Source organism: Abrus precatorius, unplaced genomic scaffold (genome assembly GCF_003935025.1).
Source record: "Abrus precatorius isolate BTA unplaced genomic scaffold, Abrus_2018 Scaffold8, whole genome shotgun sequence".
Classification (NCBI taxonomy): Eukaryota; Viridiplantae; Streptophyta; class Magnoliopsida; order Fabales; family Fabaceae; genus Abrus; species Abrus precatorius.
In genome coordinates, this window is record NW_020874428.1 from 27,456,600 (window position 1) to 27,484,242 (window position 27,643).

Sequence of the window (27,643 nt, forward strand, 5' to 3'; positions counted from 1 at the left end):
CAATCAGAAGCATTAAAAAATATGAATAATAATAATAAAATAAAGAAAACCGAACATAACTGCGTTTGCCGGGAGTCGAACCCGGGTCTATTGCTTGGAAGGCAATTATCCTAACCGTTGGACTACAAACGCTTTGCATGTTGTGTTGATGTTTCAAATTAATTTAACGTATTGCCTAATCTCAATAAATATCTCAATGGATTTAGGAGAGCTTACATGAATTTATAAGAAGCTTATAAAAATAATAAATGATTCTCATAAGATTTTTAAATCTTGTTTTAATATTTTTATGACTAAATTCATGTCATAGTTCTTTAAATTACTTATCTAAGTACATTATAAAAATAACAAAATGTTTAACTTGTGCTAATTCAGGACATGCTTATAATCTGTTGACTACATATCATTTGTGACTTTTTAATACATAATTATGGAAAAATAAATAAATAAAAACTACATGCCTAGTGTGGAGCACAGCGATCCAATATGAAAATATCTTTAAAAAAAACTAAAATTCATTTTTTTATTTTTCTTTTAATATTTTTTTCCGCATTTTTAAATTTTCTGAATGGTTCAAAAAACTTGGGCCGTTAAAAAAGAGGAACAAACATGGTAGCCCTCGAAATGTCGTAGCTGCATAACTTTTACTTCTTTGTTTTATTATGACAACCCAACTTTTTCAACAGCAAGCTACCCTATTTTAAACCTGCATCTACCCAAATATTTATTTATTAGCATTCTAATATTAAATGATTTTTCTAACGTGTAAAATACTATCATGCATTAAATTACAATTAAAAAAATAAAATTTTTAAATTGGGCCAACACAAAATCAACTAAAATCACTAAAAAAAAAAGAAAAGAAATTTGACAACACTTGCATTATTACTAAATTTACAAGAGAGGGAGACAAATGCATGGGAATGAGAGTTGAAGTGTCTGAATGTGAACCAAGTGACGTTCTCAACGGTGCTCATTGAATCTCAACCATGAGGTTACTCACAGCCTGTCCCTCTTTCTCCCTCGAACAAAAGAACGGCTCAAATTGCTAAATCGTTTCGGAAAAACCAAAAACTCATTCAGTCTTCGCCCCCTATAATTCGTTCCACTTGCATAACATGTCTATCATACCAAATGTTAGTTGTCGTTTTTCTCCAAACGACACATCCTTAAATAAAAAATCATTAATTAAACAGTAAAAATTAATAATATCTCCGCTCTACGGTTCATAGTCACACCATTTCCATCACATAATTATAAGAGTCACATTCTGATTCTGAACCACACACTCTCATTTGTTTCTATCAAAGTGACACTCTCTCTCTCCCTCCCTCTCTCTCTCACACACACAAACAGAGTAATGGCGTCTATGGCTTCTATCGGTGTTCTGAAAGTGCCGTCTTCTTCTTCTTCTTCGAATGTGGGAAGGAAAGGCATCACTCGCAGCTTCTCATTCTCTGCTTCACAGCTCTGTGGAGACAAGATTGCCACTGATTCAGTTTCAGTGGCACAAAAAAGAGGAACTTGCAGCCGGAAGCCTGTGATTGTAACTCCTAAGGCGGTTTCTGATTCTCAGAACTCTCAAACGTGCCTTGATCCCGATGCTAGCAGAGTGCGTTTACCACTATTTTTCTTCCATTGTTAGATCATGTAGTTGAATGAAAACAAGTGAAAAATGTGAATTTTTCAATCATATATTTGTTTTCTCAATGTAGTAAAATGTGGGTATGCATGATGGAGCTTATTGTTAATTGATTCGCATGATGTTGTTTTAGGCCTGCTAGATCAATGAGAATTCCTGCTAGTTAGGATGAATGGGAGATAGTTTTTAAGATCAAATTGGAAAAAGAGCAACTTTTAGTAGATCCCAATTCGAAAATTTCACCTTATGATATTTGAATTTGATATGTATTTGGTTCTTCTGACTACAATATAAGATGTTTTCATGATGATGTTTATAGAGTGTGCTTGGCATTATACTTGGAGGTGGTGCCGGGACTCGTCTCTATCCGCTGACCAAGAAGCGGGCAAAGCCAGCTGTTCCTCTTGGAGCTAACTATAGGCTAATTGATATTCCTGTAAGCAATTGCCTTAATAGCAACGTATCCAAGATCTATGTACTTACCCAATTCAATTCCGCATCCCTGAACCGGCATCTTTCGCGTGCTTATGCAAGCAACATGGGTGGTTACAAAAATGAGGGATTTGTTGAGGTTCTTGCTGCCCAGCAGAGCCCTGAGAATCCTAATTGGTTCCAGGTAATAACACTGCCTTAACTCTTTATATTTGAGGATTGACTCACTTGTTTGACTGTTCTTGTTTATACTAATCTTGAAATATCTTTTGCTTTGGAAATTTTTGTTACTTCTTGATGGCCTTTATCATTCCTTGATTTGATGTTTCAACAAATGTGATATCATCATTGCAGGGTACTGCAGATGCTGTGAGGCAATATTTGTGGCTTTTTGAAGAGCACAATGTTTTGGAATTCTTAGTTCTGGCTGGGGACCATTTGTATCGAATGGATTACGAGAAATTTATCCAAGCACATAGGGAAACTGATGCTGATATCACCGTGGCTGCATTGCCAATGGATGAAAAGCGTGCCACTGCTTTTGGTCTGATGAAGATTGATGAAGAGGGACGCATAATAGAATTTGCTGAAAAGCCCAAAGGCGAACAGTTGAAAGCTATGAAAGTAAGCCCATATAATATAACGTGATGACGATATGTTATTTTTCTGGCAATTGTTACCTAATCAATTGCTTAAAAATGCTACTATCATTTTCTCTATCAGGTTGATACTACTATTTTGGGTCTTGATGATGAGAGAGCAAAGGAAATGCCTTATATTGCTAGCATGGGTATATATGTTGTAAGCAAAGATGTGATGTTAGACCTGCTCCGTGAGAAGTTTCCTGGTGCAAATGACTTTGGGAGTGAAGTGATTCCTGGTGCAACTTCTATTGGAATGAGAGTAAGTGTTCTATATCTTTTTAATATTAAGAAAACCTTCATATTATTTTTACGCATGGTAAAGTTTAGCATGCATTTCCTGAGAATACGTTAACATGGGGAGAATTTGTATCGTTAGTTGTGTTGAGCCAAAACCTTCTGATTATCAAATACGCTATATTGATTCTGGAGGACTGTGTAAATGGATAAACATGTGTACCCAATAAATTGTATTTCTGTGTTAAAAGTGTTTTTTCATGGAAGCTGCTTAAATTTTTTGTACTGAAACCTATCATAAACATGTATGCTCGAAGGTGCAAGCTTACTTGTACGATGGCTACTGGGAAGACATTGGTACAATTGAGGCTTTCTATAATGCAAATCTGGGAATCACCAAAAAGCCTGTGCCTGACTTCAGGTAACTAAATAGGCCGTTCAATATAATCGTCGTATTGTCAAATGTAAATGTATTTCAATGATAATGTAGGTTTTGTTGTTTATATGTTCATTTTTGGGGGATTTTAATTGCAGTTTCTATGATCGTTCATCTCCAATCTACACCCAACCACGATATTTGCCTCCATCTAAAATGCTTGATGCTGATGTCACCGATAGTGTTATTGGTGAGGGATGTGTAATTAAGGTAAGCTTATTAGAAGCTTCATCGTCTACTGATCTGTTCCATGATGCATGCAAGATTTATACAATTCATAGCAGAGATGTCAAATATAATGAGATTAATTTATTTGCAGGAAACTAACCTTGTATACCATGTTTTTGTTCCATAGAACTGCAAAATTCACCATTCTGTGGTTGGGCTGCGATCTTGCATATCAGAAGGTGCAATTATTGAAGATACTTTGTTAATGGGGGCAGATTATTACGAGGTAATATTGTAGTTCACCGACTTGCACAGTTGTGCCTAAAAGCCAAGGTTTCTCTTTTGAAAGTGCTCAAACAATTTAGATAGTTTGATTCATGGATTGTAATTGCATGTGAATAAGGTTAAGAGGATTGATTTTAGGTTGACTAGCAGCTCTAACTTCATAGTTGGTTCTTTGATTGTTGTGTTCCAGACTGATGCTGATAAGAGGTTTCTAGCTGCTAAAGGCAGTGTTCCAATTGGTATTGGCAGGAACTCTCATATCAAAAGGGCAATTATTGACAAGAATGCTCGAATTGGGGAAAATGTTAAGGTTATAACATCATCACTTATAAACACTCTCATTCCTCATTTTACATTATAAGCCATTTTTTCGTGCTAACATGACAAGTTGTTGGTTTTTTCCTATCATCTGATACATTATTAGCACACTTTAGATATCAGAGTCTTGATAATGGATTCTACTATATATGTTTTCTTTTCAATTTTCATACTCTATTGCCTTATTTTGTTAGCCATATACTCGATTACTTTGTTTCCAATCCATTCATGTTAAGTTATGACATTTGTTTAAATCTAACGTTTGGTTTCAATGCACAGATCATTAACGGTGACAATGTCCAAGAAGCAGCAAGGGAAACTGATGGGTATTTCATAAAAAGTGGGATAGTCACAGTAATCAAGGATGCGTTAATTCCTAGTGGAACTGTTATCTAAAGAGTGACTGGGGGAGCTCATTTTCACAACTAGAGGATTCATAAAGTTCTGCTTCCACCCACAAGAAAGGATTACATGTCCAAGTTCTGCTTCGTGATATATATTTTTGGCCAGTGGCTTGTAAATAATAACGGAAGAGAGGACCCTCTTTGACTAGTCACGCTGTAAAGTTCATTTTAATCAATTGAATAAGAAAGCTCTTTATTTCCTAGTACATGCATGTTCTATTACATATTGCAAAGTAGATCGTTAACACTTAAAGCTTATATCTTCCAAAAAATAGCAAATGATATGAATCTCCATGTTGAAAGGAAGAATTGAAATGATATTGTGAGAAAAGATTTGATGAAGGGCACCATAATAACACTGTTCTAGCCTATTTATATAAGTAAACACAGCAAATGATGTGTCATGAACCAAAATATTCAGGATTAGATTCAATTTATACAAGAAAGTAATGCGAAGGAATTCTTGTTTCAATTCGATATGAAATTCTTTTTAATGTTTATTTAACTTGTTTTTGTTTTTTTTACATTGAATTTGTTTTTGGGTCAACAATCGTAGATTTATTTAACTTGTTTAACTTGTTTTGAAACCTGCATGAAGAAAACAGTGTTTCTTTACGGCCCACGTCAGTGACCCAATATCCCGTCCAACAATTTTTGGTTTTGTGTCCTCAAAGACCCAATTTAAAAGGGGAATAAATAAAAGGGTGTTGTTTTATGCACACTCTGTGTTGACTACTTTTGATTGTATTATTAAGTTATCTTCATAAAAAGTTATTTTCATTCGAGTCATTCAGTCATTAAAATTAAAATAAAAAATTAATAATAATTTATCATAAAAAAGTATTTATTAAATTTTTATAACTTTAATATAATAAATATTTTTAATAAAATCATATTTAAAATAGAAGACATTATTATTAATAATTTATTATTATTAAAATTGAAATAATGTTAAAAAATAATTAAATGTCATGGAATTTTCAAAAAATAAATCACAGCTTATAAATTGAACCATGACTCTATGTTAGGAACTTGCACTACATTTGTAAAACTGTTTAAAAATAAAAATCACATTTGCATTTATTTATTTATTTGAAATTGCTTGAGAAATTCTTCTAAATATGGTATTCTAATTTAATTTTAAAAGTCTTCTTTTATTTTTCACCGGATTATAATCAAAGCACTAATTTAATATAAAATTAAAAATAAAAAATTATTTTGAATAAAAAATAAATGAAAAAATTAAAATAAAAATGAAATAAAATATTAACTCTTAAATAAAAATTAACCACTCAAAAAAAGTATTCTTATTCTAATGAAAAAATTGAGCTTATACTGTTTGTTTCTTGCCTCTAACTTGCTTTAAAAAACATGGCAAAGGATAACATAACATAGAAAAGTAATATATTATTTAATAGATACTCCTTAAATGTTATACCCTTAAAAATACCATGTGAATTCCCCCAGTGCTGTCGCAATTAGGTACACAGATTAATAAACCACCGTACATAAAAAAATCTGAACTGGATTAATTGATTTAACAGAAAAATATTAATGAAGCAATCATATGTTCAGTTTCTAATACACCTTAAAATTATCCCCTTAAAAACACCATGGGAATTCTCCCAACGCTGTCTGTCGTAATTAGGACCACATATTAAAAATATTGGACCGTACATTAAAAAAAAAAACTGGACTGGATTAATTGATTTAACAGAGAAAAAAAAATTAATGAAGCAATCATATGTTCAGTTTCTTCAATCCATAAAGTTGTAACTTGGGAAGAGTCAACAAGCAGTGTAAAACTGGTCCAGTAAATATAAAATTGGCAACAAAATTATAAGATAAATTATTATTTGAATTAATTTTCTGTAATTTATTTAAAGAACATTTCTTTAAGCCAGATAAAACTATAATGTCAAAATACACAAAAACAGTGCACAAGTTGATTTGTCACCCTCATGTTAAATGCTTGATGTTTAATTGTTTTATCTAATTTTAGATTTTAGAGTATTAAAAAAACATACATTTAACTAAAATAAAATCATGAATTTTACAGGTTTTGGGACCGCCCTAAACCCTTCTCCTTTGACTCATTTGTACTTTGACTTTCCCTTTCTTCTTTATGTATGTATGGCTGTGCACAAGACTGCAATACGATATCTGTGTTGGTCTGTAGTCTCTGTTCCGATTTTGAATGTTCATAGTGTATGTAAAAGATTGTACTTGGTGTACCTTACTCTGTAACATGAATTCAATTGAATTGAATAGCAGAAACAATTTATGTAGCTGTCACATTTTCTCTTGGACATGCAAACGAGGAGTATATATAATAAATTAAGCATTCAATTATCTACTCTTTACTCCCTCCATCAATGAATCTCATTTTTAATTACAAAATTTATATGTTCATAAGCTATACACAGTGAAGACTACCATCTTTATTTTATTTTGTTTCTTCAAAGTAAAATGCTGAATAGTAATTAAATAATATTACTTTTAATTTTTTCTTTTAACAAATTTATGATGCCTTATAAGTAAAACGAATCTACTAAAAAAAAAAGCCAAGTGTTGTTCACATATGGCATATAAAAAGTTGCGGTGCACCAAAATTCTAGTGTTATATATCTAAGTTACTATTCAACATCGTACAAAGTAAATTGACATATCCATCTATGATAAAATAAAAGAGTGCTGTTTACGTAACATATAGAAAGTCATAGTACACCAATATTCTAGTTTTAGCTATGCTACTACCACTATATGACAAAAACTTATCATTATGCGAAGAATAGATGGACATGAGCATGTACTTTGAGTGGGTAGAATTCTTTTGAAAAATCTTAAATTCATTAAATTAACAGTGATTTGGTTACTGTGAATAAGAAATTGGAATGTGAAAAATATAATTAACAAGAATAGAGAAGAAGGAGAAAGGATGAGAGAGAAGCTGACAGCTCTACAACTGCTCTCTAGTCCCTAGTCTCTCCTGCTTCTCTGCTTTTGGCTGACTCGTTCTGCTCGTGCTACTGCCATAGCATGCTTAGCCCTGCTATGGCACTACCTTCAATGCTTTCTCTCTCTTTTTAAATTTTAGCTTTGCACATGGCATCACATTGGATTAAGATTTTAAGATCACATTTTTCGCTTCAATCAATGTCTTCCCACAACCACCCAACCACCTTAAGATTATTTTCTTACCTTTTTTCTGCTATCTGCTACATGCAACACATGTAACTTTGCTATTCAATAATCTCATCGCTCATATTTAATTCAAGGCTTCACACTGTGACTAGCATATAGTTTTAGTTTCTTTAAACAGAAGTTGCCGTTGTATTGACTATACACCTGCACGTGTGTATCGTTCATTCTTCAATTTTTCTTGTTCTTTTTTCAATCTAACAGTTGGAAACTTCTGAATTTACCTCCTTTGAGTGCTACTCCTAATCCTAATTGGATTCATGATGCCTTTTTTAGATATAATTCAATTGAATAATTGTATGTGTTATAAATTATAAAATAGTTTAATTATAATATCTATAAAAATTATGATTTATAAACACTTTCAAATAATGTAACTCATCGGTTGCAACTTTGATTTTTGCTTAAATTTTACATGATTTATACTTATTTCATTATAACGTGCCTTTATAAAAAAAACTTGGTTGTTGGTAATTAAAACTGATTTTACTTTTAAATTTTTGTTTGAGTGAATATAAATTAAAATTAAAAGAATCGTACTAAATTTTATTACAAATTTATGTCAAAATAAAAAATTTGAAACATAAATTAAGATACTTTAAATTAGTTTTTATGAAAATTTATTTCTGTAAAATTATTTTTAAAAATTTAAAATGATAATTAATAAAGCATGTACTAAAATCAATGATAAAAAATAAATTCAAAATTATTATTCTTCCTTTTTATATTACAAATCCTTTTAGATAATTTAAAAAAATAAAATCCTAACTATAAAAGTATAAAAAATGCATGCAGGTGTATATATATTTCAATATAAAATTAGTTAATTGCACCTAAAATGTACATTTATTTTGAATGTTTTTAAAATAGAAAATCTATGGTGGAGGCTGCTCACGAGATGCATTTGATGGTCAAGACCCAGTCATCTTATTTTGATTCATGTGAAATGAAAGAAGGATGTGATTGATAAGTAAAAAATAAGACATACTTTCCACACATCACTGCACTTGACTCTATCTCTACATATCCTTTTTCTTATATATAGGATAAAGTTTAGATATAGAGATACAATCAAAAGATAATATAAAAAGATATATAATGACTGAAGAGTGGGCGTGAGAAGCATAGTTTGGGGTATTTAGGATGAGATATAAATGGGTGAGGGTAGAGTATCAAATTTCGTATTTTAATTATGTTTTTTTGGTATTTTCAAGATCATAAATGTTCAAGTTGCCTGAGTGAGTGGTAACTTTCTTATGTACTTTCTCTGTCACTTTCACTATTTTCAGTTGTATATCTTCGTCTTTCAGGATTTATTCAGCTAAGTACTTCGCTTTTTCTTTTGCTTTTCTTTTGTTATTTTCAGACACTTTTGTCAATGTCTGAAAAAAAAAACATTTTTCCCTTCTCATCGCATGAATCTTCATGGTGTCCTATTTTACGTTCGCCTTCAATTATTCATAAAAGAAATCTGATATCATTATAATAAATTATTACAGTAATAAATGTTAAATATAAAATTATCATTTAATGTTTCAAAAATTATAAAATAATGAATAACCTATTTTTTAGGATAATAGAAATATTTATTTTATTTTTCTATTTATTCTTTTTAAAAGATAGTATACAGATTAACAAACATATTTATTTATATTAAAATTATTAATGTGTGATCACATGTCCTTTATTTATATAATTAAGTAAAAAGTCAAGAATTAAATCAAAATAAGGATATAATTAAAATATAATATTTAATATAGTTACTAAACTTTAAATAAATAAATAAAATTAAAATATTTTGTTAAAATGAGCATGTATAAAAATTAAAATTTATAAAAATAATTAAGATGATACTGTTTTAATAGCAATAAACTTTTTATTTAATCTTAAGTCTTAAGATAATTTTGTTAAAAAAATTATATTTATTGTATGGAAAAATAAAAAATTTAAAAATTAAATTTTAATACAAATATTTTAACTAGCTGTTCTGTGCATTGCTGTAGTCACCGTTAACAAAGTCGTTCAGAACACCAATGGGATTGGACTTTTCGCTGTATGAATTTATTGTGCTATATTATAGATTTCAACTTTTGTAAATGGGGTTTAAAGATACTTAACAAAAAATAAATAAAAAAAATTTTAAAGTATAATATTTAACAATATTATTATTTTAAACTTTATAAATTTTTATTGAATGATCTTAAATATATGCTAAAAAATTAAGTGTATATTCGTAAGTATAACAAGTACAGTGAAATTGAATTTATTTGTGCTATTTTAAAAAAAATGTTTTAGAAAATAATTAATTTTATATGAAGGTAAGAAAAATAATAAAATTATATATTTTTAAAAATTAATAAATTTTGAAATACTATTTCATAATTTGTATATAAATAAAAAAATTTATTTAATCAAAATTAATAAATATAATTATGTGTCATAATTATATATTCTATTACAAAATGATATATAATATTAATTAATATATTATATATATTAAGTGAATGGATGTCTCTATTTAAATGGATAAAAATTAACTTACATTGATAATAGATAAGAATATAATATTTTTAAAATAAATTATATTTTAAAAAATTATAATTATTTTATATAAATAGAATAAGAGAAGTATTTCAATTCACTTAATTTTTCAAAAAATAAGGCAACTATAATGTTAATATTTGGTCATCTCTTTGTATATAAAAAAATGATGATATCGTAAAATCTCAAATTCTCAACTGCAAAAGATGGTCACGTTTTATTGCTACAGTTGGGTCCCCCCTAACCTGATTGGTCTCATGTATAGTATTAATTGATATGATACCCTTTCTTAAAAATGTTTCCCGCCAAATACTCCACCCAAGATATTATTCCAATATCAATAGAGCAATTATTCAAATGCAAATAGTTTAAGTTTTGCATAAGTTTAGCTTATATAATAATTTTAGGGTTTGAAATTAATTTATTATTTATTATATATTTTTTATTAAATACGATATATTTTTTAAAAATGTGATATAATTTGATAATTTTTTTAATAATTTATTCTGTATTAAAATATTTAATAAATTTTTATTTTTTTAATAAATAAATTATCAAAATATTTAAATAAATATATTTTCATAAAATTTATAAGACTTATAACTTATCACTTGAATATTTATAAAAAAATCACATATTTTTATAAATATATATTGGCATTATATTTTTTTTAAAATTAAATAACAATAAATTAAAAACTTTAACAAATAATACTTCTCATTATAAATGATATATGATAAAAATAATTTTTAACTTCAATAAAAAATTAAATTTTTAATATAATATTATATTATAATATTTATGAATCTTAAATTAGTTATTATATGAAGTTTGACATTTTTAAATTAATTCAGTCTTTTATAAATTTAAATTAAATTTAAAGATAAGTTACGTTAGACTTTAAGAAAGTTAGAATATAGATTTTTGTCAAATAATTTTATTAATTTTTATTTTTAATCATAAGATATTATTATATTATAGCATTTAAAGTGTTGAAAAAACATGTATAAAATAAAAATTTAATTAAATTGAAATTTTATTTAAACAAATAAATTATCACGTGACAATTTAGATAAAAATATTAACACTATTAAATTAATAAACTCTAGCTTGTTTTTAAAACTTAATTTTAAAAAAATATTTTTATAAATTTTATAAAAAAGCATTAATACTATTTTTAACTTTTAACTAGTGTGAGGTATTTTAACACATTTTTTTTAATATAAGAATCAATATTTGATATTTACCAAATCGAAAGTTTATAGTTGGTCTAATAGACTAAATAAATTTCGCACTTGAATGAACTTAATTTACTTCAAAATGTTAGTCAAAAAATTACTCAAAGCTTATAAACAAAATATATATACATTCATCATTAATCTAAAATAGTTTAATAAATATAGATAGATTATAACAATGAAATATAATTATCATTGTTTATGTGTAATTTATTATTTTTTTTAAGACACAACAGGAGACATAAAAAAAATTCAAATGCATCCAATTAAGAAATCATTATAAACTATCAATTTTCCTGAGCCAATGTTTGATTATAATTGCTCCCTCACAGGTCTCTTTTTCCTTTTTTATTTCTTGGTTAGTATGGTTATCCATGAATTTATTTTTTTTCCTTAAGCAAAATAAAGAATATAATTTTGCAGGATTGACAAATGGAAACCTAATGTTGGTACTATAAATAATCTTTCCTCTCCAATAGAAATTTCAGATAGACGGGGGACAAAGAGCAGACGATAAAGGTATTATTCTATTCAAAAGTTTCAAAGAAGTAAAGGTAAAGGTGATAGGATTAGAATCTTGACTTCACGAAGATTTTCTAATGATGTAAAAGTGAATAAACCAGGTCCAATAACGGACTTGAATAAGTAAAAAGGTCCAAGACTTTTTTCTTTCTAAAGTTTATAGTAGCATTCGATTGAAACCACATTCTGATATATATTAGAAGGTACATAAAAACAAGGGGTATTAGAATAATCTAGAACACCTTTGTTTAATCAGCTTGTGTACTTGCTCAAATCCAATTGAGAAAGATAAAGGTCATTTCCTAATTCAAGCATTCAATTTAGGATAAAGATAAAGGTCAATGGCCATTAGAGTTGCAAAGTTATTGATCTTTTCGCGGTTATGCATGTGCTTGGAACATCAATAGCTGAAACCGAAAAAGAAGACAAAAAGAAAAATCTAATGCAACAAATCGAAGTGGTCGTTGGAAAATATTACCCTTTTCTGTAGATTTTATGTTTTAGAGAGTCGATTATGGACGGATAACAATGATTGTAAATCATATGTTTTGGTCATAATAGTGGCACAAAAATGAGGGACAGTAAATTCACGCTCACTTTAGTTTTAGCGCTTATTGCTCTGACCGTCCAAGATTTTCTCAACTTGGAAAAGATTAAAGGGAAAGACAACACTCACTGATGTGGTGCTTTCCTTCAATGATCGTAGTTCAAAAGTTAATTTGGAAATTTCGAATGAAATTCAGTCAAGTGTGGATAGCAAAGCTAGATAATAATGCATGCCAGCGTTTCATACGTGGAAAATTACGAAAAGTGGATAATTTTGAAAAGAGAAATGATTGTCATTTATTGTTTAATTCAAACAGAGAAAATAACCAGTGGTCTTTTTACATCCCTTATTCGCATCAAAGCAAAAGCTAAATACTTGTTGTCATTAATATAAACAACGTGTTTCTTTAAGAATGACAAATCTGTATACGATTAAACTCTTCATCAATTGAAATGAGCTTACAACCAGATTTTAAATAATTTCTTATACAAAAACGATTGCAGAAAAAAGATGGCTAGTTATTTATTTAAAAAGAAACCTATATGACATATAAACAAAAAACAAAGTTTAGTTGATTTGTGAACAGGCCCAAAAAACAAATAATAGTGGAACAGTTCTGTTATACAAACACACATATATATATATATATATATATATGGGATGATGCCACCGTTGAACTTTAGGGTCAATGCGTAAACGTATAATTTGAGTCACAGTTACAATATATAGAGAACATATATATAATCCTGCCTCTAAGAAGAGCACACAATTCTGAAAAGTCTCAAATAGATCGTTAAAAAAATAATATATCGATAGAGATCACTTATTATGTTCAACACATGCAATTTGGATTATAGTGCTTTTGCCAGGTTAAATTTATGATTGAATCAGCTTGCAGTTTAGTTGTCATTTATAACTATAAAAAACAGAAACTTTAAATAAATAAATCGATCCACAATAAATTTATTGGAAAAATAAATTTCACTGATAGAAAATTGAAGCCAATAGATATTGATTATCTAAACCCACTTCAAGACAAAGAAGAAAAATTATGGAGAAGAGGGAGAGTTTGAGGAGGACCACGAACAGGTAACATTGTAAGTAGGTTTTGATTTGAATATTTGAAAACACCTGAAGACCAAACCACCAGCATTTGTGAGTTGCTATATAGCAAGGGTTGAAAACCCGCTCACAGCCGACCTAGCAGCAGTGCGGAAACATCTCCAGAAAACACAAATATCATAGATGTTAAAAGGAGAATACTATAATATAATACCATATGATAATATAATATTATTTTATTTAGGAGTATAAACGAAGAAAGAATAACCCTGTATCAGAAATTTTAAAGCGAGTTATAACCAAGAATTCCCAGACACCTCCTTTTGGGTCCCTCACTTTGTGTCCTTATCTCCAACCTTTTTGTCCTTGTTCCTTTCTGGTCTGGTCCTCCTTATAGCCTTCCCCCCACTTCACTCACTCATGTCTTCTACTTCTTCTTCGTCATCATCATCATCATCAACAACTTCAACCCCATTTGACGCTGCACCAAATGTTGCTACTGATATTCCAGGCCCTAGTACGAGGAGGACCCGTCAATTTGAAGGCCCTTCTTCCTCTCGTCAACGTGCTATGAATGAGGCCTTGCCTGAGCCTATTCTCGAAGCTTTGGCCACCCAAGTTGCCATTGATGCTGCTCACTACAATGGACGTCTTGCTGCTGCTTCTGCCATTTCCATTCTTTTTCAGGTACTTGCTTTTTCTTTCTTCATCTTTCTTTGACCTCTTCTCTTTTCTTATTTGCTGTGCTAGCGGGTGTAAAAAAAATTAATAATTGATCGTGTGGGTTGTGTTTGCCTTGCTAAGTCTGGTGAAGGATTCTTAGTTTGCTTGAAATGAAGATTTGTGTGGTTTGTAGAATCTCCATCATGTGTAACTGATAGCTTTTTCAGTTCCGAAACTGGACAAAATATTGGTCAAGTCAAACATGAAGCTAGCATTGCAACCTGCAGATGCTGATTCTTTTTTATTTTATTAAATAACGGCATTATGGATTTAATTTAATTTAATTCAATATATGTATCTATGTCTGTTTTCTTTTTGTTTATTTGGTATTTTCTTTTTATGGATTCTTTGAACTTTAGAGTCATACACTCAACTCAATAGATTAGGAGAGATGAGTGGCGATTTAGGTTTTAGTTGAAGATGCTTACAAGCATCCTAGAAGAAACTGTTCCGCGAAAGCAGCTACTTTACGTGGGTCATTTTCCAGACTAAATGTGTGTCCCTTTCAATAAAGCGCATATGTTCTTCTTGGCAATGTTTGTTCTCTCTTCCTCTTTAAAAATGTCTGGTTTTGGATCTCCTTTTTACATCCAATGAAAAGGGTTACACTGGCTTCGAATTTGCTGTTTCCCTTTCTTGGCATGAATCCTTTTTGACTGAGCTTTTTCCTGCTATCTATGCTGGAAGATCCATTGCATGCCTTTCTATTTCAAAATATGTGGATACTAGCTTCTTACTTTGTTTCATATGGAGTTGCTTTCTTAAACAACATAAGGAGGGAGGCATATATAGTTATTTATGTCTCATTACTAGCGTCCTTGCAAGTGTACCATTTCCATATATAGTTAGAGCATTGAAAGTATGCAATTATTTTATCCACCTAGTTTCTGGTTGGTTGTATATTTCGGAGGCACACCAGCCATTTCTTTATATAATATATTATTGAGATAAGATTAACTATACAGTGTTAAAATAAATAATCTTTCTCTACTAACTAGGTTGTGTTCAAGGAGTAAGCTTGCTTGGTTAGAGGCTACTTTCTAGCACTAGAAATCCAGAATTAGATTTTTTTACATTAATTCTTACCCAGAAGAATAAAATAATTGAATTTAATTGCATTCTTTTAAATAGAAAAGAGATTCAGAGTTACATTAATCAGTGGCATTATTTGTGGTTGCATGATAAACTTTGGGCGCTTTCTCAATTAGGGTTTGAAAACATTTTATGTGACCGGTGATTAGTCGTCACTGGTCTGTTTAAAAACCTATAATCTAAAATGACATGGATACATGGGTCAAAAAGCAGCATTCGTATAATGCCAAAAGGCACATGGAGCCCTATTCTTGTCGTGACGATACTCCATTCCTTTTGTTTCTATCTGAGAAATTCACACCTATTATAATTTTAGCTTTCTTTCCCAATAAATATATTAATAGCATATAATATTATATTATATGTGTGATGATAATTGTACACACACAACATAGTTGGGACTCGGGAGATGGGGCATGCATATTTTAGTTGTACTTGGAAACTATCGCAACTCTATAAAGGTAGATCTTTATGGATAAAGATACGTGCGAATGCGTCTTGTACACATAATTTTTAATTAATAATTAATATAGAATGAAGTTCTCATAAAAAAATAATTATTGCTTTTACACACTTAATTATTATATGTTAGCTTATTTTAAGAATGGTTTCTGGAACATTATGGTTACATGAGTAAATTTTTGTTTTCCTTTTTCCCCGTCTTGGACTTGGACTGGTCTTTGTGTGCGTGGATAGAACTAGAGATTCGCTGTTTGGAACAAGACAGGCCTTGGCCATACCTTTCTTGGAAATGAAAGTGAAATGTTTGTGGGGAAGCACGCTTTTGATACCATGTTTATATTTCATACACATGCCTACATGAACAGGAACTAAGATATTGACTAGCTTCGTTATCTAGCCGTATCTGTCATGGACCACTTCTACAGTTCATGATCTGTGTCTTCTTTTCGCTTGTTGCTAAATCTCCCCCCACTTCCAATTCAAATTGTCTTTTATTCTCATCCTGAAAGGCATTTATTCTATTAATGTTTTCTTTTCTAGGGCTACTTGTTACCTCATATTCTAGCCCGGCTAATCGAACCTTCACACTTTTGACCCATTTGATATTGACTTCACTCCCTCTCACTGCATGAAATATCAACAGAATATCTTTCTCTGTGTTCTGATCGATTCTGAATATCCACCAAGTATGTGAAATTGTACTTGATTACATACACCTCACCTTACCTCGTTACAAATTAAATCGTCCGTTTCACTATCCCTCTGAACGGGACACGGAATAGAATTTAGGATATACATCTTATATATCATCCCACCCACTCAATTATTTACTTTGATTTCAGATATGGTGCATTTAGGTATACGTAAGCTAAGGCACTGTTATTATTATCCAAGATTCGAAAGCATTCTACTGGAAATAAAAAGTACACTGACAAAATAATAAATAAAAACTCATTTACTGGCAACTGTAGTCAAAATTGATACTTTTTAGCCCCCAGCGTCTCCTGCTTCTCTGTTGCAGGATGCCATCCATAGCTTTGCTTTGTTTGCATTCTTCAATAGCTAGCTAAGCTTAGCTACCCCTGCTTCTGCCATCATCAATGTTTCTCTCCCTATCCCTCCATTCATTAGTGCCTACTTATAGTTAAGCAGAGAGAAAATTAAACACACATTTGTTTTCATGCAAGATTTATAATCAAAACAACAATCACATAAAGATTCAAAGCTACTTACCTTTCTACTTATGGATAGATATTTCTAGGGACTTGCTTAATATATCAAAACAACTTTTATGCATGGAAAGCTATTTTAACTTACTGCTAGGATGGTTAGTTGCTTTTGGTTCATAATAATAATGGATAAAAATGTGCCCGCAGGTTTGTTCTACATGGCGAGATGTGTCGCACTCGGATCTGCTGTGGCAGCGCCTCACAAGACGAATCTGGCGCCACGCCCAGCGATCCAGGCCCACGTGGCGCCAGGAATTTATCTACTGGCATCGGACGGCTAGGAACTTCGCCACAGGGAGACACTCTTACATCATCCCACACTTGGACCCTTCCGATCACCACCAAGGCCTCATTTGCCGGTACCTCGCTCTCTCCGACACACACCTCGCATGTGGCTACGTCGACGGCACCGTTCGTCTATTCGACCTCGAAACCCGCGCCCACGTCAGCACCTTTGTTTCCGCACACGGCCACCTCTTCGGGCGCTTTTCGCGCTCCGTTTCCGGGATAGTCATCGTCTCAAACTCTCTCACCTTCGCCAGGCTGGACGGCGACGTTTACGTGGATGTCATTAATGGGCCTGGGCCCAGCCACGCGCACCGGGCCGTGGCAGGTGACGTGGTTAATAACGGCGTGTTGGTTGAGTTCACCGGGTGCGGACGCTGGTGGGTGGGCCTATTCGCGGGCATTGCGGGCCGCGCTTTTCAGATTTGGGATGCCAACAGTGTGGAGCGCGTGTTCGTTGGGGGGTTGTTAACGGACCCGGAGACGGTTATGGGATGGCACATGCTGACGGAGTTAGTTGAACCGGTGGGTCGAGTGCGCGTAACAGAGGGCGAGTTTGTTGTGGCGTGCACGAGTTCAAGGCTGGTTAGTTTCAGTTTGAACAACCCAGAGTTTTTGGAGCTTGATTTGGGGTCTAACACGGGTTTTGTGGTGACCTCGCTTGACACAAGCCACGATGCATTTGTTGTGGTGGAGAGGAGCGGTGTGGGAACGGTTCGGCGCGCCGGGACTTTCGAGCGGCTGAGCCGGTTTCGGCGAAGGGGTTCGTGGGTTCGGGGGTTGTGGGGGTGCATGAACCTTGGCTATGTCTTAACCTATTCTGCTGCTGCTCCTGCTAGTTTGTTGAGGGTGTGGAACATTGAGCACATTGAAGGACAGTTGTGCGTGGAACTTGCTGTTAGACCTGGAGAGGGAAATAGCATGGTGGCTAATGACAGACACGTGGCCATTTCCTGGAATGACACTTCTATACACTTATTGGATTTTGGTGTACAGGATTGAAAATCACTAGCCTTAGCCTTTAGGATTATTACCCCCACATTCATTCTAACTTTCCATTCCTTTTTGTACCTATCTTTACAAAAATCACATTTGTTGTTGTTATTATTATTATTTTTATTATTCAATTTTTCTTCCTTTCATCTCTCTTATTAGCCACCTACATGTTGCCCTTTGCTTTGTCCCAAATTATGGGAATCCGCATTAGTTTGCTTTCACTTGGATCTTTAAATATACTTTTCCCAGTAATACATTTTTATTATCAAGAATCCTTTAAACAATTGCTAGTGTTAGATGGCAGGTGTCTTCTCATAAAAGAAAGCTTGTGAGATGCTTGTTGGATATTATTACGAGTGCCAATGGAAGTTTTTCATTGAATTTTTTATAGTTTTCTTAACCTGAATTTAAGGAAAAGTCTATATATAATTTTATTAATAATTGTAAAGTATCATAGAATTTAATATATTAAATATTATATTTGAAGAAAGTGTTATTTTAGTAGGTATATCTTTGCTTCAAATATAATTTAAAGTAAGTTATTTATTGCTTCTTAATTATTATATTTGATAATTTTTTCAGATGTTTAGACTTCAAATTAAAATATCAACAAAAGTCTAAATTATTTACTTTATAATATGCTCAGAAAAGACTGTTTGAAAACTAACATTTTGATAAATCTTAACACATGAGGTGGTAGACATGTAAGCTCTGAAATGCTGTAAATATTCACTGCATTTTACAAGCATTCTGGGCACGAGCCCACGACCCTTAATGACCAAGTATAGCTATGCTATTTCTATGTTTTTAGACATATATTTATAGGCTTGCATATAAGAAGTTATTGAGCAACTAAAGTTAAAAACATTCTTACAAAATGAACTTGATGAATTGATTTTAATTCTCTGTTATAGTGGGAAAACACCAGTGAAGTTTGTGGTAAACTCAACACACAGTAATTTTCTCAACACATTGTTTGGATGCATTGGTTTTACAAGAAAATAAGGGAACAATGTGATTTTGTAGAAAGAAAGGAAAAAAAATGCGTAGATCCCTTAAAATGAAACTCGTCCCTCTACAGTGAAATATGTATATTGAATAAGGGAATACTGTGAGGAGATGGAAGGGTTTCGGTACTAATAATTTTTAAATTATTTTTATAGTTAATTAGTATTTTTACATATTAAATTAAAAATAATATTTATCGTAATTTTAAATTATAATAGTAATAATTTCATTTTTTTAAATTTTCATTGTTATCAAAATGTTTTGTTATGTAATATATATATTATTTAAATAAATAATAAATATTTTTACTTATCAAAGCTCTTTTTTAAACTTTCTTCTTATTTTTATCTTTTTTTCTTTTCTTCCTTTATAAAAAAAACTTTAAATATTTTATAATTGTAATTGAATTAAACACTTATTTAATAATTTTTAGTCAGTTCAATCATAAAACTTTTTATAATATATTGAAAAATATTCAAGAAAATATAAAAAATTATTTAAATAAATAAAAAAGTATAGAAGTTATAAACCATTCTAAGTTTTTTTAAACATGTAATTACTTTTTATTAATTTTGCTTAATTATCTATTTAAATTATTAAATAATTATTACTTTTTTACAAAATATAGTATTTAATAGTATTAATATATTGAACAACATTAAATTTTACACTTTAAAATAAATATTGACTTATTATGTATAATATTTATTGTGTACAACACTGCAGATTAAAAAATTTAAAACATAAATATAAAGATTCTGATTAAGATTAAATTATTAATTTAAACACTATGAATTCATATTAATACTGTGATACATTGGAATACCATTTATGTGTAAAATGCTTCTGTTTATTACTCTCCGTATAAAGAGCGTAAAATTTGGATAGTAAAATAATAAAAAGAATCTAACTGACGTTTGAATTTAAAATTTATTACATGTGCAAATGTAAAAGTGATCCCATTGTTTAGTATTTATGGCATCATCACGACATATGATGAGTACGTGAATAATCTGGTTTGAAACCTGAGTTGTTGGTCATAACCATGTTTCTATTAATTCATGAGAGATACTGTTCACTACGTAAGGGTAAATGCAAAGACACTACAAGTGCAAGTGTTCCAAGAAAATAATATTTTTATGTAAGAAAACTAAAAATGTCAAGACCGTGCATCCGTGAACAGTTGGAACTATAATATAAAGCTTACGATACAGAATAATGACAAGTTATTTACTAGCCAGTTTGTTTTATGTAGTATTGAAATGAGGGAATGAGCAAAGGACAAAATGAGATAGACACAAGCTGGTAGCCTCTACTACTGCTCTCTAGTCCCTAGTTTCTCCTGCTTCTATGTTTGACAATGCTTTTCTTCTGTTGTCTGTCTTTCTGTCTGCTTCTGATGCCGTAGCTGCTGCTGTTGCTGCATCTCGTAGCTACCTAGCCCTGCTTCTGGTATTGCTGGCTGCACCTTCGATGTTTCTCTCTGCCTCATTTAATTTTAAGCTTTTAAAGCTCTATGCGCATGCCATAGATTGATTGAGAATGGAATGTAACTTTTGAACATGTCTTTACAACTTCTTCATCTCAATATGAAATGAAATTATGTCCTTTTTTACTCTCCTATCGGGTTCATTAGTAAAGTAACAGGAAATATTCATGCAAACACTGTATACTAATTATTACCATCACCAACGCTATACTATTTTTTGGCAAAATAAGTGAAACAATGTGAAAGAGATAGTTAGATGCTACATCTTTATTTCTTTGACTTGCTTATGATTTTTACTTTAGAGGAGTATTAACTAGTAATATTAAAAAATTACGAATAATATTTGTTTAATTAAGAAATAAATTTTAAAGTAGCATTAGAAATAATATATAAAAAAATTGTGTTCCTAAGTACAAAATGACAGCATGTTCCACAAAGACACCCAAAAAAACAAAAAGGGAGGACAAAAAGGGAGGAGTTGACAACCCTACTAATTAATTATTATTTATTCTTTACCCAACTCTGTATTTGGTGCATAACCTAAAATGAATGAACTAACAAACCCCAACAACATTGGTGTGTGTATAGAAAATAAATATTGTTAAAAGAAATTTGTACTCATTTTAGTGATTTCTCTCTGCCTCAAGAGGACAGTCAATCAGTTGAAAAATATCGTTAGTGCACACACACAAAAAAGATGAACCAGGAAGACGAAAATAAATGAAATGATGTAAGCCCTATATTTGGATAAAGGTTTATCACTTGAACCATGATTTGAAGATTTTCTGCTGAAAACGGAACATCCTAATACATTTTTGATATACTTACATCAGGACTCTTGATTGACCAAAATAAAGTCAGAGGACAGGATTAGTCAAGTTCAAGAATATCCAAGAGCCTATTTTGTTACCGTCAAAACAAATTTTAGAGAAGGAAAAAATGATTTAAACAATTTTATACGGAGGAAGAAATTATCAATATTTACTACTCGAAGTTTCAATCTTATAATATCGGACCTTAAGTTGCAGAGATTAAATTTAATTAGCATTCTAAATAAATATCCCAACAAAATTCAATAAATTATTCATTTATATAGATTATACAAATCTTGATTTATCCAGTTAAAATATAATTCAAATCTGCCACAAACAAATGTTCTAGTTACAATCATGTACAGTCACTGGGGTTAAAATTTGACAAAATTTCTTTCTGCGAATGGCATACAGTTTATAATAAAACGGCATACAAAACTTACAAGCATATTAGTGATTGGTGTAACCAATTTGGCCATTGTTTTAAGGAGCTAATTGTCTACAAAAATGGCAGTGGCAAACTGATCTATATATTTGCTGGCACAACCACAATCAAGGAAATTTTAACCAGTAGCATCCAGCATGCCTTGTAAAACTTTGACTGCAAACAGTTAACAAGCTTCAGTCATTCACCTAAAATATTTCAAGGATCAAATGGTCAGTCAGGACAGCAGCAAGTATATCTTTGCCATTAGGCTTAAAGATCAATCTCAATGAAGCTGAAGGATCATTAAAATTACAAATTTGTTAACTTCAGTTTTGAAGACTGATTTTAAGCATCTAATATATGTAACATTTATTAGACTTTCATATTATTAATATAATAAATATATTTTTTTTTAACAAAAGATTGTCATTTTAATTTTGCTTAAATTCCGCCTGAAATTAACATTTTCCTTAAAACTATTAAAAAAACGTTGTTTGGATAAATGATTTAATTAAATACTTATCTTGTAAAATTTTATCATAAGAAAGCTTATTCATAAACTTGATTGTGAAATTTACTAAAATAAAGTAAAAAAAACTTATTTTGATAAGCTTAATGTACAGAAATGTCACAAGTTACTTTCATATGTCTAAATAAGTTTGTCAAACACCCCCTAGATGGCATTAAACATCCGATCATTTTGTCACAGATAAATATGCAGAACATTTTTAGTATCGAGGAAGAAAAGGCAGGAGAAACAATCCTTTGATCACAGCATAGTATTTTCACTTGCAGGACCTGGATGCGTGGATGTAAACACAATGATAAGAGAGGAGCTGGATAACAACAGACAGCAAGAGATGGAAAGAAAGCAACCATTGAACAAAACCAAATTTGAAAATATGTTACCAAGAAATTCTCCTCTTGCATCCCATGGGCGATTTTCAAAGGACTTCATAATATTGCCTTTTGTATTTATAACTCCCTCCTCACAGCAGTAGTGTGGAAAATAATCATTGAATGTTTTGCTTCCTAGTTCATCAACTCCATTAAAGAGAAAGCTTCTCAACAAATCCTATAGGGATAAAACAGGAAGTGAGGATCTATTGTCTAGATTGTAAGGAATTAAACCAACCTCCAATTTGGCCTACCTTGGCAAGTGTGTCCCCAATTAATTTCTTCAAGAGACCTTTCCCTGGATCCTACATCCAAAAATATTTTCATGAACCAGGTCCATTAAAAAAAAAAACTCTTGAATTAGATGTTATATATTCCAAATTCAAATCCTAGTTGGATTGGCTGTCCACGTACCAGGTCCATTAAGAAGTAAAATCAAATAGGAAATAGTCCATAAATATATTCTGTTAGGGAGTTAAAAACTTTTCAAACTTAATGGCCAATTATATCGTCCAGATTTGAATGTAGAAAATAGCTTTATGACATTGCTCTAGAAACCATCCATTAGCTGGCTCTTTCTAAGATATCAAATGCAAGCATAACCATCTTCTTGGAAAATATTATCAACTAGTTATTTTCAACTGATGCTAAATTAGTGAAGATCCTTGGAGATTTAGAAAATCCTAACCCAATGATAAATATGACAACGGTGAATGTTCTTATGCCCAGATCTCCAACCATGTGACTGATTATTAAAGAAGATTTAAGACAAATCTGAAGTACCTTTTCAGCTCTCCATGTCAGATATCTATGTTGTGCTTCAAGATTGTGGAAAATCAGAGATTCATCTGTCTCCTTATCTGCTTTACCTATCAATTCCAACCATACCTGCAAGGGTAAAAGACATAAATATAAAAAAATTGCACATTTATAAGGTCAGCTATATTAAAATTACTAAATATATTGTACTTAGCAAAATATGAATTGTCATATTCATAAAGTTGAATTGAAGATGAAGTTGGGGATATTACCTTGTAATAATCCCTAAATGCAGCATACAGAATATCATATTTTTGCGGGCTCGAAGTAAATTTTGTCCAGATGACAATTGGTGAAAAAAAATTTATTGACTCACTTGTGAGCTTCCCACCCCATGGAAAAAGCTGCATGAAGTCTGTGTTAAGTCAACACACTATGTCCTTTAAGAAACAATTTCTCTAATTTACAGAAAACAGAGATGCTCCCGTTAGAACTTTAATGAACCAATACAAACATAATGGAAGAGATGAAAAGATAGAATTCGTGGTAAAAGTATGTCCAGTTTTAGAACAGTTCCATCACTTTTATGGTTAATCAGGTCAATAAGTGGTTAACTGTTTCTAAACAGAAAATACTTTTACCAATGATACTTTTCTTGTAATTTTCCCTAAAATATTTGAATTTACCTCAGCATATTTAAGGCCAAGAGGAATTAAGTTTTTAAAGTACTTTTCCTTGTAGTCATCCCGCTTGATGATATCATGCAAGGGGTTAAGGTCCCTGACATAATTAATGCAAGGTTAGTGCTCTGCATTACAACTAGAAATTTGTTCTTAATGTTAGAAGCTATAAAATGCCAAAGTGGAAAACCTTTATCAGATAGCCAATGACATTGATGAAGAAAAATTAGATTTCTAAGATGTTTAAGGAGTAACCAAAATTGGGGACAAATGAGCTGCCACTGATTTACAGGGATTTGGTTTAGGCTTTGTTGCAAGATAAAGTATGACCTTTTTTGTTTTGTTATTTTGGTCAAGTCCCAATATGAGTAGGGTATTTATTTACAACAACAAATTCTAAAGAGAACAAAATAATCACTACATCTACAAGTTAAGATCTGTGATCTTTATTCTGCTGCTGAGGCTAAACTTCATCTTCTTCATGATTCATAAAAAATATGGTAAACCAAAGGGCTACACTACGCAATCATGGTTCATAAAAAGAGACATGAACCTAATTTACAACAGAATGAAGCATTTTCTTAAAGTGATTAATCAAGTAAATTCACACTTATTGAAGTATGATATTTTCTTTGACCAAGTTCAATCAAATAACTGATACTGAGATTCGTTGATATTTGATAAACCAACTTTGGTAAATATAAGTAGGCAGTGAAACATGTGTTTACCACACCCAAATGGAGACATAAAAGTTCTACATTGTTTGCCCCCAAAAGCATATACACACTTAGATCAGGGACTAGTTAAAACTGAATGATTCACATTGGTAGTCTTTTCCACAACTAAAAGTTAAAAAAATGGAGAATATCTTTTGTATAGTTATACAGGTGGATTGCAATAGCTATCAAAGAAGTTGCTAACTTACAACACAACAATGTTTGTTTTAGCGGAGGTGAAAATATTAGCACAAAATATGGGGACATCATATTCTGCTTTTGCAAAGACAGCAAAATCCAAAACCTGCATGAGTTTCAAGACAAATAAAAAAATAAGCACAATGTAAAACAAACTTTCCAGATTATCAGACAGGACAAAAGACTCCTTATTGTTTTTATTGTTGACGTAGAATTGCAAACATATTCAAGATTTCAAGTTCACATTAAGAAAAGAAACAATCTTTGGCCACTTAATTTTCCCAATGGTGTAGTTATTACTTCAAAATAGCTGCAACACAATTCAGGATGGAATTGGTATTATCGTAAATTTAACTAAGCTAGAAATGCCGTAGTAAGAACTGGTAAAAGGAAGTTCAACTTTGAAGTTTGGAGAAATAGTTTAGATATGATTAATTATGTTAGACTATATTTTTAATTAATATAATGGACTAGAGATTGCCAGCGTTATATCTCCTGAGGAATGAGGATCAGAGACATCACATTCAAACAGATACAAAAGAACCCTTAATAAATCTGGAAAATTGCATTCTTTTAGATGATGGATCCTTTATGGGTAAAGAAAAAAGAATATTGTGATTGGCAGAAACATATACAGATAAGGTCAAAATCTGAAATCAATATGGCGGCTATAATGAATTACCAGGTACTACATAGCCATAATGAAAATTATGGCTATAATAAATTACCAATTTTCTATCATTTTGATATTTGATAGCATTAAAAGAAAAAAAAAAAAAAAACCTGCATGGTTTCAGTCTCGATGATCAAACTTCGTAGAAGCCTAATCTTGCCAGCCTCAAATGACCGCATACTAAGCCCTCCTTTACCATCCTTAGAATTCATGAAATTGAACTTGTCCTAGCAAAACAACATAGGAAAATGTAAATTGAAGATATATACTCACAAATAACGGTGGAGAAAAAAATTTAGCAAATAAACCAGAAGGAAAAGGAACAACTGGGGACAAAAAAACACAACTATGAATATGCAAAACCATTAACTGTTCAATTAAACTAAATTTTAAATAATACCATAAATAAATAAAAAATATGAAACGGAAAATTAAATAACTCAACAACATGAAAAGAAAATACATGTTAATGGATTTTAATTGCAGAAATAGTTAATGCTCAGAGGCGTAGTTCTATTCTCAGAAGAAGAAACTAGAACATCGGAACAGTATGAGATATCACTCAACAAGAGCATACAATAAATTAAAACACGAGGAAGTGAAATCACACATTTTTATAACCTCACTTTTTCTTCCAAATTAAATGTAAGATGTTTACCAAAACATTGACCAAAACAGAGTGATTGTTTATTTCATTTAAGTTCAGACGTAAGAATAATTCATCAAAAAGTATGTTTCATAATTGCCATGGCAGCATCTCATGCATAATCATGAAGAGTCACGTCATCAATTGCCAATTAATTTAAGACAATATCTGAAGCAGTTGCAAGCTATCAAGCATTAAATTGGATACTTAGTGCTGCAATTCAAAAGTTTGACAGAATGTAAAATTGTAAAATGAAATGGAACCAACCCTAGTTGAAGATGAAACCATATATAAGAAAAATGGAGATAATTCAAAAGGAGAGAAATAAGAACAAAAGAAACCTGCAAAGGCGAAGGGACCAAGTGAATGTGGCGTGTGGTTTCATCCAAAGCAAAATCAACAAATTTGTGATAAGACACTGAAAAGTTTAGTATGCAAGTCTTTCTCCTACAGTTACGAGTGGAAGTGGAACCTATGGCTATTCTTGTCAATGAAGGAGGAAGTGTACGTTGCAAACAATAGCTTGAAGAGGAAGCAGAACCACCAAGTCCAAACCCCATTTAAGCTGTCAAACTTAATTTGAACCCTCTTCTCTTTGCTTTCTCAATTTCAATTTCAATTTCCAACTCAGGTACACTGCGGGGGATCCATATCTTTATATTTATGGACTCTAGTCCACGCTTCACATCTCAGCCTGTGGGCCTCATTCATACGGCCCAAATGCTGATGCCTCCAAATTCCCATCTTGTCACAGTGCACACTATTGAATGACTTGATATTTTCTCGACAAAAGAAAAAGGAAACTGAAAAGAGAATAAAATATTCATGGATTACTTTGATCTAATATTATGAAAAAATAAATTTACCTTCTATTTTT

General features: G+C 31.2%; 3 protein-coding genes and 1 non-coding gene across 8 annotated transcripts; 2 read left to right on the plus strand and 2 right to left on the minus strand.

Moving 5' to 3' along the window:
• Nucleotides 1-60: 60 nt before the first annotated feature.
• TRNAG-UCC lies at nucleotides 61-132 on the minus strand. The gene has a single exon. It is a non-coding gene; the product is annotated as a tRNA-Gly (tRNA).
• A 785-nt stretch (nucleotides 133-917) lies between these two features.
• Nucleotides 918-5,032, plus strand: LOC113874898 (glucose-1-phosphate adenylyltransferase small subunit 1, chloroplastic). Its single transcript, XM_027513156.1, has 9 exons — nucleotides 918-1,612; nucleotides 1,962-2,258; nucleotides 2,429-2,698; nucleotides 2,798-2,977; nucleotides 3,270-3,373; nucleotides 3,487-3,598; nucleotides 3,744-3,842; nucleotides 4,032-4,151; nucleotides 4,439-5,032. The coding sequence occupies exons 1-9, from the start codon at nucleotides 1,361-1,363 to the stop codon at nucleotides 4,553-4,555; spliced, it is 1,551 nt and encodes a 516-aa protein (XP_027368957.1). The 5' UTR covers nucleotides 918-1,360; the 3' UTR covers nucleotides 4,556-5,032.
• A 9,062-nt stretch (nucleotides 5,033-14,094) lies between these two features.
• LOC113874604 (transcriptional regulator STERILE APETALA) lies at nucleotides 14,095-18,467 on the plus strand. Its single transcript, XM_027512821.1, has 2 exons — nucleotides 14,095-14,361; nucleotides 17,328-18,467. The coding sequence occupies exons 1-2, from the start codon at nucleotides 14,095-14,097 to the stop codon at nucleotides 18,465-18,467; spliced, it is 1,407 nt and encodes a 468-aa protein (XP_027368622.1).
• Nucleotides 18,468-22,015: 3,548 nt separating this feature from the next.
• On the minus strand, nucleotides 22,016-27,403 carry LOC113846963 (phytochromobilin:ferredoxin oxidoreductase, chloroplastic). 5 transcript variants are annotated; one of them, XM_027475758.1, is made up of 9 exons: nucleotides 27,108-27,403; nucleotides 26,231-26,347; nucleotides 25,459-25,553; nucleotides 24,540-24,633; nucleotides 24,126-24,257; nucleotides 23,878-23,982; nucleotides 23,349-23,399; nucleotides 23,107-23,272; nucleotides 22,016-22,403 (listed from the first exon to the last, which is right to left on the minus strand). In XM_027475758.1, exons 1-9 carry the CDS (start codon nucleotides 27,324-27,326, stop codon nucleotides 22,396-22,398), a joined length of 987 nt encoding a protein of 328 aa, XP_027331559.1. In that variant the 5' UTR covers nucleotides 27,327-27,403; the 3' UTR covers nucleotides 22,016-22,395. The 5 variants fall into 5 exon arrangements, with proteins under 5 accessions (XP_027331559.1, XP_027331555.1, XP_027331558.1 ...); XM_027475754.1 differs by having other exon boundaries at nucleotides 22,082-22,371; XM_027475757.1 differs by lacking the exon at nucleotides 22,016-22,403 and adding an exon at nucleotides 22,655-22,995 and having other exon boundaries at nucleotides 25,455-25,553; nucleotides 26,235-26,347.
• Nucleotides 27,404-27,643: the final 240 nt, after the last annotated feature.